General features: G+C 42.0%; 1 protein-coding gene across 3 annotated transcripts in view; it reads left to right on the plus strand.

Annotated features, from left to right (window-relative positions):
* Positions 1-14,448: 14,448 nt before the first annotated feature.
* The window catches only part of Rnf20 (ring finger protein 20), a 25,495-nt gene continuing 20,181 nt past the window's right edge, over positions 14,449-19,762 (plus strand). Inside the window, exons 1-3 of one of the 3 annotated variants that reach the window (XM_029539702.1) lie at positions 14,449-14,602; positions 14,756-14,903; positions 15,649-15,805. In XM_029539702.1, the coding sequence (XP_029395562.1) occupies positions 15,677-15,805 (129 nt within the window). In that variant the 5' untranslated portion in view covers positions 14,449-14,602; positions 14,756-14,903; positions 15,649-15,676. The other 2 variants (XM_021199834.2, XM_029539703.1) reach the window with 2 other exon arrangements.

The raw sequence follows: 19,762 nt of genomic DNA on the forward strand, positions 1-19,762 counted from the left end.
ACTTGGGAGGCAGAGGCAGGTAGATTTCCGAGTTTGAGGCCAGCCTGGTCTACAGAGTAAGTTCCAGGACAGCCAGGGACCCTGTCTCAAAAAACCAAAAAAACCAAAAAAAACAAACAAAAAAACCCAAAAAACCCCCACCTACTAGGTCTTTTATTTAAAAAAAGACAAACAGGTTTGCCTTGCTCACGGGATTCATGTTAAAAGATAAACAGGTTTCAGATGTGACTTTTTATTTTTCCTTTATCTAAAGGAACTCATTTTGTAGAGACTGCTCCCAGTAATCAACCACCTGTGTCTCATGGTCAATAATTGCATAGAAAAAAGTACAAAGTTTATGTAAGTTTTGAGGATACTAAAGCTTAAGTTATGAGAAGCTAAGAAAGTGTTTTAGGGTTTAAGAAGGTGCTTTAAGGTTGGTAAATGCAAGTGGAAACTTAAATGGTGATTAAAAAGGTGACTTAAGGCATACATAAGGAATGAAAATGCTTTAGGTTTCTTCCCCTGACTATGCTACTATTTATTGAATTAGGACTTTGAAAGATCAGAGCTTTAAAATTAATCAGTGAAATTCTAATAAGTTATTAGTCTAACTCTGGTAAAGCTTTCCTCTATATGATCCACTATCAGTCACATGCTCATGAATTTCACTTTCTTCCGGTTGTCTTTTACGGATAGACTTAAGGGTGTTTCTCATTGCGCTAATTCTTCTGGGTAGAGAGAAGAAGCCCCCTTTCATGGTCTGTAGTCACACTGAAAACCCAGATCAGGAGAGCTTTTGCCCCTTCACCACTGATGGTTTCTTCCTTCCCTGATCTTATCTTAAAGATTCTTCATGTTTTTTAACAAATTTATCTCTTTTCTATAAACATAAAAAGATTCTTGTAAGCTTCAGGAAATCCACTTGGATCCAACTCTCCTGGGTCAACTAGACTCCAGATAATTATACCCATCAGCCAACAGCCTGTTTCCCTCCCCACCTGCCTATTCCTGAGGATGGGATCTACTCCCCCTTCCTCAGTCCTGGAGCCCCCACCTCTCCCCCAACTATCAAGATCATAAACCTAAAACTTTCAAAAGTACACCTAAGAAAATTATTTTCTCCTTAACCTACTTAGCTGTATCTTCTGCCTCTAATATGTATGTGTTTCAGCATCCTGACAAGTCCAGGTGATTACTGGAAATCTGCATCCAGGACAGCTCCAAAGTGCTACTCACAGGTGCCCCAGTCTAGCCTTACAGACTGCTTCAACAGGGTCTGCACTTTCCTAGCAGCAGATATTCTTACAGATCCTGGACAGCAGCAAAACAGCCAGCTCTCCTAGAACCCGGCTAGCACCCCAATTTTCTTAGGGTCCTTGTGGCAGTTTAAATATGCTTGACTCGGGCTGGTGAGATGGCTCAGTGGGTAAGAGCACCCGACTGCTCTTCTGAAGTTCCTGAGTTCAAATCCCAGCAACCACATGGTGGCTCACAACCATCCGTAACGAGATCTGACTCCCTCTTCTGGAGTGTCTGAAGGCAGCTACAGTGTACTTACATATAATAAATAAATCTTTAAAAAAAAATATGCTTGACTCAGGGAGTGGCACTATTAGGAGGTATGGCCTTGTTGGAGTAGGCGTGTCACTGTGGGCTTGGGCTTTAAGACCTTCATCCTAGCTACCTGGAAGCCAGCCTTTAGATGAAGATGTAGAACTCTCAGCTCCTCCTGCACCATGCCTGCCTGGATGCTGCCATGCTCCCACCTTGATGATAATGGACTGAACCTTTGAACCTGTAAGCCAACTGCAAGTAAATGTCCTTATGAGCACTGCTTTGGTCATGATGTCTGTTCAGTAAAACCCTACCTAAGACAGTCCCCGAGACAACTTTGTCCTTAGCCAACAGGAAGTAGTCTAAAGAACACAGCAACCCGACTCCTGCCCCACCATCACCTACTAGTTCCTCACTTTTAATTAAACAAAAAGGAATGTTAGCTTGCTAGCTCCTCCCGGGGACGTAACAAGGACTTGTCATCACCTACCCACTTTTACCTGGCACTGCCAGGTGCTAGCGGCTTATAAAAGGACTGCTCACCACCCCAGTTCACTTTCTATTTCTCTCTCTGTTCCCACGAGTTCTTGGCCAGTTTGTCTTTCCCCCTTTCTGTCCTTCTCTGTCTCCACTTCCCTGCCCTCATGGCTCTGTTCCTTTCTGTCTGCTTCTACAAGTCTTCCAGGTCCTCACCTCCTCCTATTTCTCCAAATAAACCTCCTTTATACCAGGTCTGTCACATGACATGATTTCTAAGGGAGACAACGTGGCATGGGCCTCCCGGGAACACCCTCCCCACCCCACCATATTATATTTCATAACACTAATAACTGATCAGAAAACTAAGATTGTTCCATGCCTGGTAGACTTTTTCAAAACTAATATGAACTGAAATTCTCAGAGGAAAAGCCACATTTATGTTAATGATTCTATGATAGACCGACTAATCTGAACTTTGTGGAGAACTGGCAATCCAGAGATAGGTTATCCTGGACTATTGTTAGTTCCCCCAACAGTCAGTCATTGCCCTCCTGGTGACAATCGCACACTTCTTTTGAAATGTACTAGCAAACCACTAGCTTTCGCTGATCTTAAAGGGTAAGAATATCTTTTGACACTTACAACAGAGATCCACCCCCTTTATTGTAATCTTACCCAATGTTTCCACCAATATATTTGAGAAGGGCCTTGATTTATGTGCTGGTTAGATTTGTCAACTTCTGATAATCTAGGATCCTCTGGAATACTGGCCCCTGTGCATTCTTGTGGGGCTTGTCTTAACTGGGCTATTGAGGAAGAAAGCTCTGCCCACCATGGACAGGGATCCTGGACTGTATAAGAAGTGAGTGGGACACAAGCATCCCCCAAACTGTCTGTTGACTTCAGGAGTCAGACTGCCTGCGTTCCTGCTGTCAGAGCTTCCCCACCATGATGGATTATAGTCCTTGAATTGTTTGCCAAAATAAACTGTTTCTTCCTTAACTTGTGTTTTGTCGGGTTCTTCATTGCCACAACAGGAATAGTAACCAAATCAATTTATAGCTTTCTTTTATGTTGTAACTATGTATCATAAAACCATTACCATATTTAAACACAGTATTTAGGACAATTCGAACCCATGTAGTTAGTCCAGGTCACTCATGGCTATCTCTGTGACAAACTTTCTCTTCTCCTTAAGTCAGTGGGCTGTAATTCCTTTGGGAGTCACATATAAGACATCCTGCATATCAGATATTTATATTATGATTCAAAATAGTAGCAAAATTATAGTTGTGAAGCAGCGATTTTATGGTTGGGGTCACCACGACATGAGGAACTGTATTAAAGGGTCAGAGTTGCAGCAGTAGGAAGGCAGAACCACTTGTTTGAGATACAATCTCTGTTTCTGTGTTAACACTAAAACCTTTTGCCCTTCGTAACCATTATGTGGGGAAATTGAAAACAATCATAAATATAATGTTTATCCTGTCCATTGTGATTTTAAGTTTTAAAAATACCAAGGATTAAACTTGCTGCTGTTTTAGGGGGAGGGCTTAAAAATGTAGCAAGAATGATTGCCAGAGGATAGATAAGGGGGTGAACAGATCAGCTACTTGTTGATAAAATGGTCCCAGTTTTCAGATAGGTATGAATAAACCCTGAGATCTACTGCACAGCAGGGTGACTATGTATGTATATATATATATAATGTTTAGAGTGAAAACAAATTACAAGTGTTTCTCAAAAATAATTGGTACTTCAAGTAAGTAAGTGGATAGTAATTAGCTTAATGGAGTCATCCCTTCTAAAACATTACATTTTAATGCGTAAACATATATGGCTACAGTTTAACAATTAAAATGTTACTGATAAAAGACATCAAGACTGTTTAAATAGTGCTACCTGCTACCTTCATATAGACTGATGTATAAATTACCTTTCCTTTTCTGTAGTTTAGGGGATCCACCCCAGGATCTTGTCTATACTCTATAGGTAAGTGCTCTACTATAGAGCTACACCCAAAGCCTACATTTTCTCCCAGTAAGAGTCAATCTCTCAGTGGGTCTCTGTGTATGTTGAGGGAGGGCAGTTGTACTGGCATGTGCCTATGCATGAAGGAGCCGGAAGATGCTGAGTGTCCTGTTCTATCACTCTGCCCTATTCACTTGAGTCAGGCCTCTCACTGAACCTGAAGCTTACAGTTTCTGCTACACTGGCTGGTCAGAGAGCATCCATGGTCCTCATTTCTCCTCCCATAACTGGAATTCCAGACCCACATAGTCATTTCTGACTTTTAAATGGGTTCCAGGGATTCAAACTCAGGTCCTAGTGCTTGCTCAGCAAGCACTCTTACACATCAAAACATCTCCCAAGCCCTATATTTCTGTCTTACCAATAACTAAGAGACCCTATACTTTGTTGCTTAAGGTGCTTTATGGTATTTGCTCCCCCTTCCCCAAATCTATCTCATCAGTATGAAGTATTTGCTGATGAGCATACCTGCCTTCATTAATCAACCTTTGGAATCTAAAGCAGATTTCAAAGAAGTAGATTTTTTTTTTTTTGGATTAGTGAAGCAATAAGTTTCATCGTGAATATTCATATTACTTTCATCATGGAATAGTCATATATGAGTTTTATCATGGGATAGCCATATATGAGTTTTATCATGGAATAGTCATGAGTTTTATCATGGGATAGTCGTATATGAGTTTTATCATAGATTAGTCATATATGAGTTTTACCATGGAATAGTCATATATGGGTTTTATCGTGGGATAGTCATACATGAGTTTTATCATGGGATAGTCATACATGCCATTTGCTTTCTTGTCATTCCTTCCCCCATCACTGCTTTCTTTTGCCCTCTCCCCTCTTCAGCTGTTTCCTTTTCTTTCCATTACCATGGTTAAGTAGAGACTTTCTTAGAATGGATTATGCATTTCATAACTCTCTATTTCTCTCCTCCCTGAGGATCTCTTCCTTCCCTCTCATATCCTTTCCATTTCCTAGCCTTTAAACATGACTGTATGAATACACACACACACACAGAGAGAGAGAGAAAGAGAGAGAGAGAGAGAGAGAGAGAGAGAGAGAGAGAGAGAGAGAGAGAGGATTTTAAACCCAGTTTCCACATGAGAAAAACAGAGGTTTTGTTTTGTGAATATGGTTATTAGCACCAATTAATGCATGATCGGATTGCAGCTTTGTGTTCCTGAATACAGTTGCGTATACATAACACTGAGTTTACATTGACTTCTGAAGTGGTGAAACCAGTTTTGCTGGCATTTGAAGGCTTACCTGCAGTCCCCTCTGAGGTAGCACTGATTTTTCTCTGTAGCAAGTAATTTCAACACCAAGGCCTGAGTGCCTATGAGACTGATGAGCACTTTTAGTTTTAAATCTAAAGTAGAAATAGACGTCAATTTTAAACACAAAGGAATTTATGTTCATATTGTACTTAAAACAATGTTTGATGTGATGAATATTTCATGCTTATCACTCACTTTGAATATGGCTTGAATTGTAGCTTTGTGCAAGTTACGCCTTTTGCTGTTGACATTTTCAAATGTAATTCCACCCAATTTTGAATTTGGCTTTATCACTTTTCATTCTTCTGAAAGTTCATCTTCGTTAGCTAATTTTCTCTTGTGGTTATTCATTTTGTGAAATACCATGAGAATTGATCCCTGTAAGATAGAGAGGCAACTCAAACTAACTGTCTTGTCCATTGGGCTTGAACTAACAGGTGCACAGCCATTAGTCACCAAGAGACTTTGAAAGGAGTGATGCAATTGATCACTTCTCATAATAGCTATGTTATATTCATGACCATTTGAGGACGACCGAGGAGCCACAAAGCTGGTATTGTGTGGAGTCACAGGTACTATAATGGTTAACTGAAGCTGAACCAGGGGTTAGGTGCCACTATGTTGTGGCAACTGAAGCTTGCACATCAGAACTATGCAAGACGCAAACTGCTTGTACACAAGATCATATAAAGTTCCCACATCAGTCCCTACTATGAAGGCAGATTTAAGGATAATTACTTAAGAAAAAGAACAAGACAGATATGATGTAAGAAGGTTGTAAAGGAAGCTAGAAAGAGCTATCAGTCTTAAGAGCACTTGTTCTTTCAGAAGACCTAGGTGTGGTTCCCAGCACCCACATGGCAGTTCACAATCATCTGTAACTACAATTTTAGAGCATCTAATACCCTCTTCTGGCCTCTGTTGGCACAGGGCACACATGTGGTGCACATATACATATATGCCGACTAACACATACACACAAAATAAAATCTTTTTAAAAAGTTTGTAGAATAGAGATAATCATACGTTGGTCTTGTGTGAAATAAATATTAAGACACACACACATACACACACACACAGAAAATATGATTTTGGGTAATGTGACATAGAATTAAGTGTCTAAAGATAAGAATCTGATGTGATAGAAGGGAGAAGAAAAGCCGATGAAGATAGGTTTAGGTCACTGTCCCATGAACAAAACAATGGTAAAACAACTACATCATGTGCTGTGTTGAGGTACACACCCAGATATAAGAAAATCACACATGTAAAATAGAAATATCAAAGGCATGATGAACTCATGGTTAAAAGCCATGGTGGTTGAGTAGCAAGAGGTGACTGTAGGTGGAGAGAGAATGCACAGGTCGTGGTGGAATTCCCACCTTCTGTTTTGGGAGTTTGTGATCCAGCCCCAGAACTATATGTGTCGCACCCCTCACTTGTTGTTGCATCCATCTTCTGCAGAAGCTGGAGCTAGACTGATCAACGTCATATTTTTAAAGGGACGGAAGGCTTTAAGCATTGGCAATAGTGCTGGATTTACTATTAACTATTTGTTAAGCTATTTATGAGATGAAGGTTGTACTATGTTGCCCGGGCTGATTTTGAACCTTTCCACCCAAGTGATTCTCTTGTTCCCACATTTGAAGTTCTAGGACTACAGGTGTATACCACTGAGCCTAGCTTTGTTGAATTTACTTATAAAATGATAAGTAATGTAATTGGTTTAGAAGATAGAGTGAATGAGAGATTAAATGGACAATATAAGAGGAGTTAATTTGTGTAACAATTTTTGGCTTTAATATCTTTAAGTTATTTTTGTGTAAACTGAACACAATACTTAAATTTCTTCAGTCTCCTTTCTGTAAGAATATTTAGTTCAAGAAATACAGTTCCTGGACTGGTGAGATGGCTCAGTGGGTAAGAGCACCCGACTGCTCTTCTGAAGGTCCAGAGTTCAAATCCCAGCAACCACATGGTGACTCATAACCATCCGTAACAAGATCTGATGTCCTCTTCTGGAGTGTCTGAAGACAACTACAGTGTACTTACATATAATAAATAAATAAATCTTTTTTAAAAAAAAAAAAAGAAAAGAAATACAGTTCCTTAGGAATTCCAGATGCTATGTAAACCTTTATTGTGGACTTGGCATAATTTCTTAAAAATTATTTCATTTAAGTAAATTTAAAATTTGTTTTATAAGTAAATAAATTTGAAAATACATAATGCTGTGGCAAACACTTGTATAGCCATGTTTTCTTTGGAACATTTATGTCTCACATATTTTAAGCTATGAATACAAATTAAAAAGTTGGCATTCTTTTTTTTTTTTTTTTTTTACGGAGACAAAGAGTGGAGCAGGGACTGAAGGAAAGGCCATCCAGAGACTGCCCCACCTAGGGATCCATCCCATATACAGTTACCAAACCCAGACACTATTGTGGATGCCAACAAGTGCTCGCTGACAGGAGCCTGAAATAGCTGTCTTCTGAGATGCTCTGCCAGAGCCTTACAAATACAGATGTGGATGCTCACAGTCAACCATTGGACTGAGCATGGGAACCCCAATGGAGGAGTTAGAGAAAGGACTGAAGGAGCTGAAGGGGTTTGCAACTCTATAGGAAGAACAACAATATCAACCAACTAGACCCTCCAGAGCTCCCAGGGACTAAGCTACCGACCAAAGAATACACATGGTAGGACCCATGGCTCCAGCCACATATGTAGCAGAAGATGGTCTTGTTGTGGAAGCTGATGTGGGTGGGAGGTTGGAGGAACACCCTCATAGAAGCAGGAGGAGGGGCGATGGGATAAGGGGTCTTCAGAGGGGAAAGGGGATAACATTTGAAATGTAAATAAAGAAAATATCTAATGAAAAATTCAAAGAAAGAAAGAAAGTTGTTATTGTTACAAGTTAGACACTCTTTATAAGAAAAAAGCCCACAGTGTTCAGTACTTCCCTGATATTTTAGTACTTATCAGCTTAAAACTACGGATCTCTTTGCTGTTACGCTAAATATCATGGTCAGGAAACAAGAACAGAACCTGAAGAAATGCTCTTAACTGATAAGCCATCACTCTAGCCCAATGATGAAATATTAATACAAACAACTGAGTGGAGTCAAAACATGTTTAAATTTATATATAATATTATATCAGGTTATTTGACATCAATTCTTTCACATTGATCTTAGAATAAATTAAAAGGCATGTCATGATAAAAATACAACACAGTTTATACATAATTAAGTAACAGTTCTTTTACAAACTTAAATGTATAGACCCCACTTTAAAGGAAACTAATTCTTTGTTGATATATCACATTATTTTCACTATAGTATTAAAATACAATAACATATACTTGAGACATGCCTGCCCATGTTGATATATAAGCTAAGACATACTCATAAATCAAAGATTAATAAAGCTACAAAGCCAAATAACATTCAATATGACACTTGACATTATTTTAGTGATGGTCCTTCTGCACCATAGTACGGAGAGAAACATTCAATGCCATGTAGTACAAAACATACAAGATCAAATCTATGATGAACATAAGCACCCCTCTGGCTATTAGGAGAGTCTAAAATGAGGTGTACCACCTTTAACCACCGATTAGCTCCTCTGTTTTCACAGACCCTGCTAAGACTCCTTCTCTTTCCTGAAGATACATAGTTCATTGCTGCTTGGCCTTCATGCTGGTCCCAAACAACTGGAGCAGGGCCTCTCCCCAAAACCTGTTGCCTGTATGTGGGATATGCTCTTCTAGCTGGGCTTCCTTGTCTGGCCTCAGTAGGAGAGGATGTGCCTAGCCTGACAGATATGATGTGCCAGGGTATGGGGATATCTAGGAGAGCCCTCACCTGCTCAGAGGGAAATGGAAGTGGGATGGTGGCGGGGAGGATTGTGGGATGGAGCGATCAGGGGTGGGCGTGAGTGGGATGTAAAGTAAAAAAACCAAAAGCTCCTGGTCTTCTCTCTCCTGAAAGAAGAGGAGGCCTGGCACTAGCAGACACAGTTGTCTATAAGCACACAGTAAGCACTGGACATAGTTAGGCATAGTTGACCTGGTGATCTGGGGAGGAGGAAGCAAGGGTGTGGAGGCAGACGATTGTCTGAATGGCTGTAAGTTAGGGAAAGCTAAGGAAAGAGGGGTTGGACTTCTACAGAGTACTCTCAAGTGGGGCTGGATATCACCGTGCTTGCTCCTCCCCTCCCCCTTCTCTGCTGTTGTTTTAGTCAACATAGGGCTTCTCAGCTCAGCAGTGCCTTTAAATGTGCCCAGACAGGAAGCATAACACAAAAGTCACAATTCCCACTTCCTAAGAGCTTTCTCCTGACCATTCTGAGTCTAGGGTGGATTTGGTGGATTTCCACATAGCAGGTGATGTCATTTTAGGTACTATACAATTTTTCTAAAAAGTAATAAGCAATTTTCAGAATGATATGGAGGTCACAATCAAACTCGATGCAGACTCTGTGGAAGGCTGTAATGGAGGAGACAGAATAACAGTGGTTCAGGAAAAAAACATTTGCAGAGACTAGGAGAAAAATCAAGTAAAAGTCCATACAATGTTTCAGTTTTGTTTTTGTGAGAGCGTTAGGGGCACCTTAAGTAGTTGTCCAGGTTTCTCAGTGTCTGAGATGACTGAAGAAGCAGTTCCTTGCCACCAAAGCTGTAAAATAGGGACTAGCATGTTCTGCTGCCACCTTGTGGCAAAATTGTGCCATTAATAAAAGACACATTCAAGGTTACATAGGGCTCTTCAACAAATACAAACTTGGAAAAACTATTTGAAATTCAGCCTACTTCTCCCTTAAAAATATAATCAAGCTAGGAATTGTGGCATGTGTTTGCAATACCAGAACTTTGTAGGATGAGGTAAACAGGCCATAAATTCAAAACCGACCTATGCTATGTAGTCAGCCTGGAGCACATGATGAAACGCTCAACGGATAGATAGACAGACAGACAGCTAGGCATGATCACTCATGTCTATGATCCCAACATGCAGGAGGTTAACATGCAAGTCTGAAGTAAGCCTCATGCTGTTTGAGGTTACATAGTGAATTCCAGTCCATTCCAGGGCACAGTGTGAGGCCGTGCATCAAAATGAATTTTAAAAAATCCCAATAAGTGGAAATATTGCTATTTAATTAAATTATAATATTAATAAAAATTATGGAACATTTGTAATGAGAGTCATATGAAATTACCATTTAAAATGGTGGTTTAAAGATTATCATTAAAGTTGCTAGGCACCATCCAATCAGATGAAGTCCTTAAATGCTAAAGAAGAAGAATGGTGGGTATCTTTTCATGTCTAGTGGGCAAGGATTCTGCCAGTGGACTCCAACTGCAGCCATTCCCCTGGTTTGCAAAATCTGAACTAACCAAACTCCATGACCTCATGAGCCAAATCCTCAAGCTGATCTTTTTCTCCTCCATCTTCCTGTGTGTGTGTGTGTGTGTGTGTGTGTGTGTGTGTGTGTGTTTCTGTAGAAAGCCTTGCCATCTGTGATGACAGATGACTTACTAGGACTTCTGAGAAGGATAACTTCATCGGTAGCTGGATGTGGGGGGAAGGACACTCACAGGGTGAGAATGTAAACTTTCAAGAAAGGTTTGTTCTCCTCTCAATATTTCCTTCCTGCACTCAGAAGTTAATGTTAGAGGTGGCTTTGATCTGTTTCCATTTTCCTGAGGTTCTCTTACTGATTCTAACCCCATTTTACTGTCTTTGTTCTTAAGAAACACAGAGGCTAGTTTGGGTCCTCACACAAGATGCATGGAAGAAAACCGATAAAAGGAAGAGACAGAGACAAGATAGGTAGCACAGAACAAGGACTTGAAAGCAGAAATCCTTTGATCCCCTGGCCAGGAATGCCAGAAGGGAGCTTGAGGGTGTTAAAATCTCCTCTTAAATGAGCACCATGCATGGAGGCTATACCCAAAGGTAGGAACTGAAACCCCAGTGCAGACATTAATCCTTTCTGTTTAATAGCTCCGGAACTGGATCTCCATATTTTCATAACAAAATGGCTCTTCCTATATATCTATTCCCCAATAGTAGCCATTGCTTGCTATTCAGTGGCCTTATGGTAAATTGTGAGATGTCAACTTGTCAGAGTAGTGTCATTGTCTTATATGATGCTTTTCAACAGGTGGGCCAAGGAAACTGAAGTGGAAACTTAAAAGGGTTCCTTGGAAAGTTGATTGGACGGTGTTTTGCTGGGGCAAACACATGAAGGAACATTTCACTGACGCAGACACAGGAGAGGATGTTCTGCTAAAGCAAGCACGTGAAAGGACACATGGTGAAAGATTCTTTGCTAAGGACACACATGTATTGGTCCACATTACATTGCATAGTTGAGCAGCATTTGTCGGGATGCCATAGAGAGAAATGCACCAAAAAAAAAAAAAAAAAAAAAAAAAAAAACTTCTGGTGGTGTGCTGCAGTTTGTTGCCGCTTCCAAGGACTCAGGCTGATTGGATGCATGTGCTGAGGCAAGACCCATGCTGAGACAAGGCATGTGAAGGGCACATGATGTTTGGAGGCTAGAAATAGGATTCCACAGAGTGATGGAGACAGAGCTTGGCTTGCTGGTTCAGCTAGCTGTACAATGCTTGCAGGTCTTAAGTTTTCACTGATCTTTGCTTCCCTGAGAGAAGCACAGCTGAGAACTCCTGGTGTTTTGTTGGTCCCTCCTGATCATTTGAGTCACGACTGCTAGGTCGTGTCACTGCTGTTGCTAACCCTACTCTACTGAAATGAACTGCTGGTATATCCATGAGGTGTTTGCAAGTGGATCGAGCTGCCACTGCCTGCTAATCTGTGAACTGAACTACCATTTTCCAGACAACACAGATGGGAATTGTTCCAAAGAACTTTTCCACACACACCCGCTGTCCCTTATCCTTTCTTTTACATTACCCCTGGTGGGTGGTAGGTAACAAGGAAGGTTAAAGCATTTAGGACCTATCATTAAAATTAGTATTTGAAAAAAAAATTAAAGTTACAGAAACAATTCTCACTCTTCAGCTTCACCACACAGGAGGGTTAAATTCATTTACAGACAATTTTCTCTGGGCCAGGTTAGATACTGCACTCCAAAGCATCAACAAAACAAGTTTTTCCACAGTTGACCTTTGTAGTGGCCATTTCTGGTTGATAACTTGACTATATCTGGAATGAACTACAATCCAGAATTCTAAGGCTCACCTTTGATCCAGATCTTGAGGCTGGGAGACATGTTTCTGACCTGGATCTTGGCATGGAGATTTTGAGACATAGTAGCCATGAAAAGCATAAGCTCAGGTGAGGTAGTGCATTCCTTTAATCCCTGGAGACTGAGGCGATGTGATCTGAGTTCAAGGTCAGCCTGGGACAAGCAAACCCCAGATCTAGGAGTGGTGGCACACACCTTTAATCTGGGACACACCTTCTGCAGGAGGCCCTTATAGGGACATTGAAAGAAGGAAGATCCATTCTTTGCCTGCTTGCCTTGTGGAACTGAGCAACTGCTAGGTCCTTGGACTGTCATTCACAGCTGCTGCTGACCATTGTTGGGGAGTTGGACTACAGACTATAAGTCATCAGCAAATTTCCTTACTATATAGAGACTACCCATAAGTTCTGTGACTCTAGAGAACCCTGACTAATACAACCTTCTTGTCTCATGCACAGGTAAGACTAATGAAGTACAAGGACACCCACATTCTTTCTACTACCAGAAATTCGGTGTAGATTAGTTTTTTTCTCCAAACATGGTTACATGTATTTTTCTTTTAAAGGTACAGCAGCTATTCTTACATCCCCATGCCTTTATCTGATGATGTTGGGTAATTTGCCACAATTTTGGAAGCCGCACAGCTTTTCAAGAGCAGATTAGATTGATTGTCTTTCTAGTAGATGCATTTAGTAAAATTAAATGATATAGTTTATTACTAACATAAAAAAGATCAATGCCCAATTAATTTTAAACATCCTGGTACTGGGCTGGCAAGATGGTTCAGTTGGTAAAGGTGCTTGCCATCCTGAGTTCAGTCCTTGAGACCCAAGCCTTAGAAGTACAACCTAGTTCCAAAAGTTGTCCTGTAAGCTTTACACGTGGGCACTCGAACACCTATGCACACATTAAAAAAAATCATATCCAAGACTGGTACTGAGATTACAGATGAATTGACTTTTTCTTATTCCCCGCTCCTCCTCCCCAGTGCCTCTGGTCAGTATCTTATCCCCTCCAAACACTAAAGCAGTAGTTTCCAAACCTGTGATGAGAATCTATAGGGGGAAGATGGAATGGGATGAAAGTGTCTTTTTAACCCTACAAGAGACTAAAGAAGTTCTCCAGCTGAGTGTAATTTGCAGGTAGTGCTAAATAGAGTCCCCATTTATTTATTTTGGCCTTCCCAGACAAGAGTTTCTCTGTGGGGTATTTATTTTGAGACAGGATTTCTCTGCATAGTATGTATGTATTTATGAGCTTATTTATTTTTTTCAAGACAGGGTTTCTCTGTGTAGCTCCGGCTGTCCTGGAACTCGCTTTGTAGACGAGGCTGGCCTCGAACTCATAGGGATCCGTCCGCCTCTACCTCCTGAGTGCTGGGATTAAAGGCGAGTGCTACCATCGCCGGGCTGGAATCCCCCTTAAGGAAACTATACAGAACTAGAAATCGGTCAAATCCCTTGAGTTTTATGCAGACTATTTCATCTCTTTAAAGAGTGCCCCACCCACACCTCAGGTATCCGCGCTTGCCCTTTGGGAGATGGACAGGACCATCAACCAATTAGCAGCTTGGATGAGATAGGACCGCCCCCTCCCAACACAGAACATAAACAAAACGCTTTCCGTCAGTAATAATAATGGGCTTTTAGAAAAAGAAAACAAAAACAAAAAAAAAACGCACTCAGTGCTTCGCGTTGAAGATTGGTCACTTAGGGACTGGAGTCTGAAACAGTCCCCGCCCATCTCAAGGAACACCGAGGCGGCGGCGCACACGCAGAACGCCCTGCGTCTTCTCACACGTCACTTCCGCTTGGCGGTCTCCCACACGTCACTTCCGCCCTCTCCTCGCCGGGCCTCGGGTGAAGTTGAAGCAACTTCCTTTTCCTTTTTCCCTACTTCCTCTCCGTGCCTCCGCCTCCGTGCAGCTCTGTCCCTCTCGCATTATCCCGAGTGAGGGATTGGAGTCCCTCGCCGTGCTTTGGAGAAGAAGCGCTGGGGGCCGCGCGCTCCCCGCGGCGGGAGAGGCCAGAGCCCAGGTTTGCTCTGTCGTCCGCTGCTCCCGGGCCGTGAGCGGCGACGACTCTCGGGTCCCATCTTCCCGGCCTGTAGCCAGCCACGCCGGAGGCTGCGGCCAGTGCTTTCCAGCCAAGTTGTGCTCCCTCCTCAGCTCCGGTCTCCTGTCTTTGCAGGCGGGGTCCAACCCAGATTGCTGCTTGCCGTACAAGCCTCGTCCCGGAGCTTGAATGGGAAGCCGGCTGGATGTAGACCCCTGATGGCCGCGGTTCTCGCCATCTAGCATCCATTCCGCCTCCTTGTGAGCCTCGGAACCAGAGTGAGGTAGGAAACATTGAAAGGGCATCCCGTCTGAACGGATAAAGAACCGGGGATTGTTGGCAAGGTCGGTCTCTGTAGGCAGCCCGGCTCCCCAAAGGAAGCGCCGGGGTGCTCCCCTCGGTCTGACATCTGGAGAACCAACTGCTCAGGGAGCGTTTACAAGGCACTGCAAAGAGAACGCTTGCATTTCTGGGTGCGTAGTGTTTATCTGACATTATGCTAAGTTGTTTCTGTAACTATGCCATCTTTCGTTGCAGCAAGACTAGCAACATGTTGTCCTTCGTTTAGGAAACTGAGGTTCAGAGATAACTGACTTGTATAGGATTAATGACTTAGCTAACGTTTCCCACGTCTCTTGCATTTCAGCCTCGAGTCTCCTAATACTTTAACCTTAACCTCTGTCATAAATAAACTCTCCTCTTTAATTTTTTGGTTTTTGGCGTCTCAGGAAGTGAGAATCCTGAATTTTATTCATAGCTTCTCTATTATTTGAGTAGAATTTTATTTGTTATTAGCATCTTGTGTAGAAATCTATAATCCTGTCAATCCCATTCCTCAGCATTTTTTTTTTTTCCTCTCTTCATCTCTCTATTTAGGATTGATGGGTTTTGCCATAGAATTAGTGGATTTAGGTTAAAGAGTTCGCCTGAAAAAGAATTAATAGTTTTTATATACAAGTACTTTATATTGTGGCTTGTCTGCTTATCTTGTTCATGTTTTCTATTTTTGTTTCTGTTTTTTCATTCAGAAAAATATAACTGTCATCTTATACCAAGATGTCAGGGATTGGAAATAAAAGAGCAGCTGGAGAGCCAGGCACCTCTATGCCTCCAGAGAAGAAGACAGCTGTTGAAGATTCAGGGACCACCGTGGAAACAATTAAGTTAGGAGGTGTCTCTTCAACGGTACGAGAAACCGAGGCTGCAGAAGTGTGCTTGGCTTCTGTCAGCTGTTCCTGAAAGTGCACATGTATGGAAGCTTTTTGAATTAAGAGATAAACATTAGCAAAGAAGAGGGAAATAGATGAATTGATGTGATGGTCAGTTCTTGAAGTGAGGTGTACTAATTAGCGTTTGATCTGTATTTGCAAGGTGTGGTTTGTTTGTTTGTTTTTGAGAGTCTGACTACAGTAGTCTTTGCTATAGTTAATTGGCACTTTTCCTTTACTGAAAATGTGGTGCCATGTTCAGAGAGGCACCCTAGCAAAGCCTTTGAGAGTGCTAGTGCTGAATGAGAGTCGGATCGGTGCCCGGTGCATGTGTGTGTGTGTGTGCGTGTGGTGTGCGTGTGCGTGTGCACTCTGCCATATCTCTTAGCTGCATGGCCTATATTATCTGCCCTGTGCCCGTGTTTGTGGATGAATCTGTAGTACCTGTGTGTGACATTGGGTTATGATGGAGACAAAATGGGAGTCCTTGTAAAGAACTCAAACATTGTAAAACCAATAGCATGCACTCTTAAGAATGAGCTATGAGTTGTTATTGGGCTAGATCATGTGATAGACAAATTGTGTTTTTAATGGTGAGTAATATCTTTTAGACATGAGAAGCTTTGATGTGGATAAGATTCTGTATTTGGAATTGGGTCACGGCACTATAATGTGTAGACACTTTCCAGTTGTGTTTCTTGTGTATATTGAGACTGAGGTTCAGAAAAGTTGGTTTTATTTTTCAGTCAGAATAAAATCCTGCTTACTAAATCGTTAATGAAGTGTCATTTAGGGAGATGACCTGTCCATCTTGCTGCCAGAAGGTGGCTTTGTCTTAGCAGTGTTTATTTTGTGCATCCTAAATGCATTTATGCCAATATATGTATTTATTGAGTATGTCTTGCTGTTTGCTGTGCTTACAGCCCTTATACTCTAGTGTCCAGTGTGGTACTGACAAGAAAATAGGTTGATAAAAGGAAAGCAAAACATATATTCCAGCTTGGACGTTAGCTAGAGGGGAACAAGGAGCCCTGGAAGCTCATGTGGGAGGAAAAAGAGAATCATGAGCACTTAGCAGAGTTTGTCCTCTCATTCCCCTCCTCTCCCCATTCACTGACAGCCTCTGTTTCCAAGGTGAGGATCTGTTTCTTACCTCTGTTGAAAGCACTTCCCTGCACAAAGAAGAGTAACATATGAGGACTGAGGGTAGATCTCAGTGCTAGAGAACTTGCCTAGTATGTGTTAAGGGCTTGGGTTTAATCCCTGGCACTGGAGAGGGAGTGGGGGAGTATTTACATGCATGTGCATAGGCAAACTGGAATCTCGACTTTCCTGCAAGGCTCCATGTACAAGGAAAATAGTTGATATGTGATCACATGGGTATCAGTACACAGCTGGTTAAATAGATACACGATTTGGAATCAAAATGACCCAGTCACTGTGTCTGTTGTCTTAACTGTAAGCGTGACTGCAGAGATGCTCAGGTCACTAAGAAGTATAGTCTAAAGGTGTGCGAAGGTGTCCCGATCATCTACCACTGAGCTCTGTGTGTGAATATGAGTGCAGGGAGTTGATGCCGCTGTGCTGGGTGGGAGCCTGGGTGACCAGGTATGATTCTGAGGCCTGCATGGTGCCTGTCTGTTTGCTGTCAGCTTGAGTAGGAGAGGGTGGTTGTAATGCAGTGAACAAAGGCTGCAGTAAAGCAGTTGTCTTTAACGAGGAGCAGGCACAGTTATCCATGTCAGCAGAGGAAAGGCAGAGGGTGCAGAGTCAGGTTGGGTCTGATCATTAGCAGTAGTTTGAAGAAGTGGGTATGTACATTCTTTTCTGATTGCTTCTGGGTTTTCAGAGAAATCTGAGAGGAAAATTTGGGTGTTTGGAGAGAGAGGGGAAGATAGTAGTCACTGTGCAGAGAGGTTGTCCTAGGGGGTGCAGTAGAGGTGCTTACTGGGCAACACTGGGGCTCACTTGGATTTCTGAGCAAGTAAGTGAAATTAGTCAGCATGAGATTTGGTTTTTCTCATTACAGTTAGCTGTGTGAGTCTAAGCTTGGAAGTAGGTGGAGAGTTGGATATTACAGGGATTGAAGGTTTTCCAGGATAAACATGACGAAGAAGCAAGAAAAGTGGAGCAGGTATATAAAGGGTGATTGTGACAACTCATCATAGAAGATGTGTTTGGAAAAGCAGGAGGTGAGGAAGCAAGAGGCCTGAGGCACAGAGGAAGGCATAAATCAATAGGTTAGATTCTCAGAGGCCAAAGAATTGTTGGAGGCAGGAAACAGAAAATTAAGAAGAAAAGTGCTGCTGGTTATGGCCGGTGAGCTTCTAGAGGACCTGCAGGTACAGATAGAGCTGAGGCAGTAGCTGTGGAGACTGATGACGGGGATTAAAAAGATAAGGTTTTTGCCAGAGAAGGGGTTCACATATGGAATGAACACCTAAGTGGGAATTCAAACGTTAGGCAATATAATGGGAGTGGAACTGTAGCAAGTGATGGTAAGCTAGGCTCTAGATCTGGGAAATGGGCCATGATGGGACATGAGCAATGTATGTGTAAGGCCAGCAACAGTGGCAGGGGATACCATCTAAATGTCCTAATCTGAGCAAGGGATGGCAGTGGAAAACAAAGATAGCATCTGCCTTTAGGCTGCGGCTTCAAGGAGTGTCGGAGGGAAACTGCAGGGAAGTGGTTTTCGCCATAGAATTGGAAGGCAGCTTTCCGTTTTAGAAGAGCCTGGGTGATGGTTTAATGTTTGTTGATGCTCTGATTGGTGTGAGTCTAGGAGAGCAAGGCTGAAAAATGAGGCAGACTAAAGTCTCATGCAGTAGCCAACTGTATTCAGAGCAGCAGGCAGTTCGTATTGTGAGGATTAACAAGAACCACATGAGTAATGTGTGCAGTCACAAGGACAAGCTACATGTGGCAAATACATGCTTCTGCGTAGAGGCACATGAATAACAGCTGAAGTAACTACTCCTGTCTACTACACCGGGGAGGAACATGAAAACACAGTCCAAGAACAGTTCTCAGTTTTTGAAACCCTGTCTTGGTTTTTTGGAATTTTCTTATGAGCACTCAGAATTCTCACATGACTCCATACTGAGACTGTGTTCTGACCATTTACTGATAGTACAAACAAGGCAGAGCGGAGCTCCTAGTCACTTCCCTGACATACCAAGTGTTTTAACTAAAATGGGAGAGGGGAAATAAAAGTCTCTTTAAGCAATTCTTGCTTTAAAACTCATTTTCACCAATTTCTGCATAAAACAAGATTTTTAGTTGACTTTTTTTTTGCAAAGCAGCCTGCTCATCCATCTGAGTTCACTCTGCTTCCCTTTGCTAAACTTTAACTTTTGTATAAGGAAAAAAAAACAAAACAACAACAACAACAACAAAACAAACCAAATTTCCACCTGCTATTTCTTTGTGATATTTCCCTCTCACTGCTACTCCCGCACCTCACCTCTAGGCTTCTCCAGGGGCAGAAACTAGAGAGAGTCTAAAAGGCCTGGGGAATTGGTGATGGATAAGAGGATTTTGTTTGCTTTGCTTTGTGTTTGAGACAGGATCTTTCTTTAATCCAGCAACATGGATGCTCTGGCAGGGGATCATCATCACATCTAAAGACCTTCTAGGTCTGTCTGATCTGGCCGGAATGTTGACACACCCTGGATGGCAGTACCCATGTTCTATTGTGCCAGCAGGAGATACCTGGAGAGGCATGTTTTATATCAGGAGATGGGAAGCTGGACTGGAACAGAGTTTGGGATGATTCCTTTAGTATATATTTTATAATAAAGTTTATCCCTGAAGCCTCATGACGAGGATAGTCATTTGGCATTAGAGTCCAAAATTCTGACATACTGGATGCTGTGAGTGTGTCTCTGTGTGTGTGTGTGTGTGTGTGTGTGTGTGTGTGTGTGTGAGAGAG

Source organism: Mus pahari, chromosome 6, assembly GCF_900095145.1.
Source record: "Mus pahari chromosome 6, PAHARI_EIJ_v1.1, whole genome shotgun sequence".
NCBI classification, from domain to species: domain Eukaryota; kingdom Metazoa; phylum Chordata; class Mammalia; order Rodentia; family Muridae; genus Mus; species Mus pahari.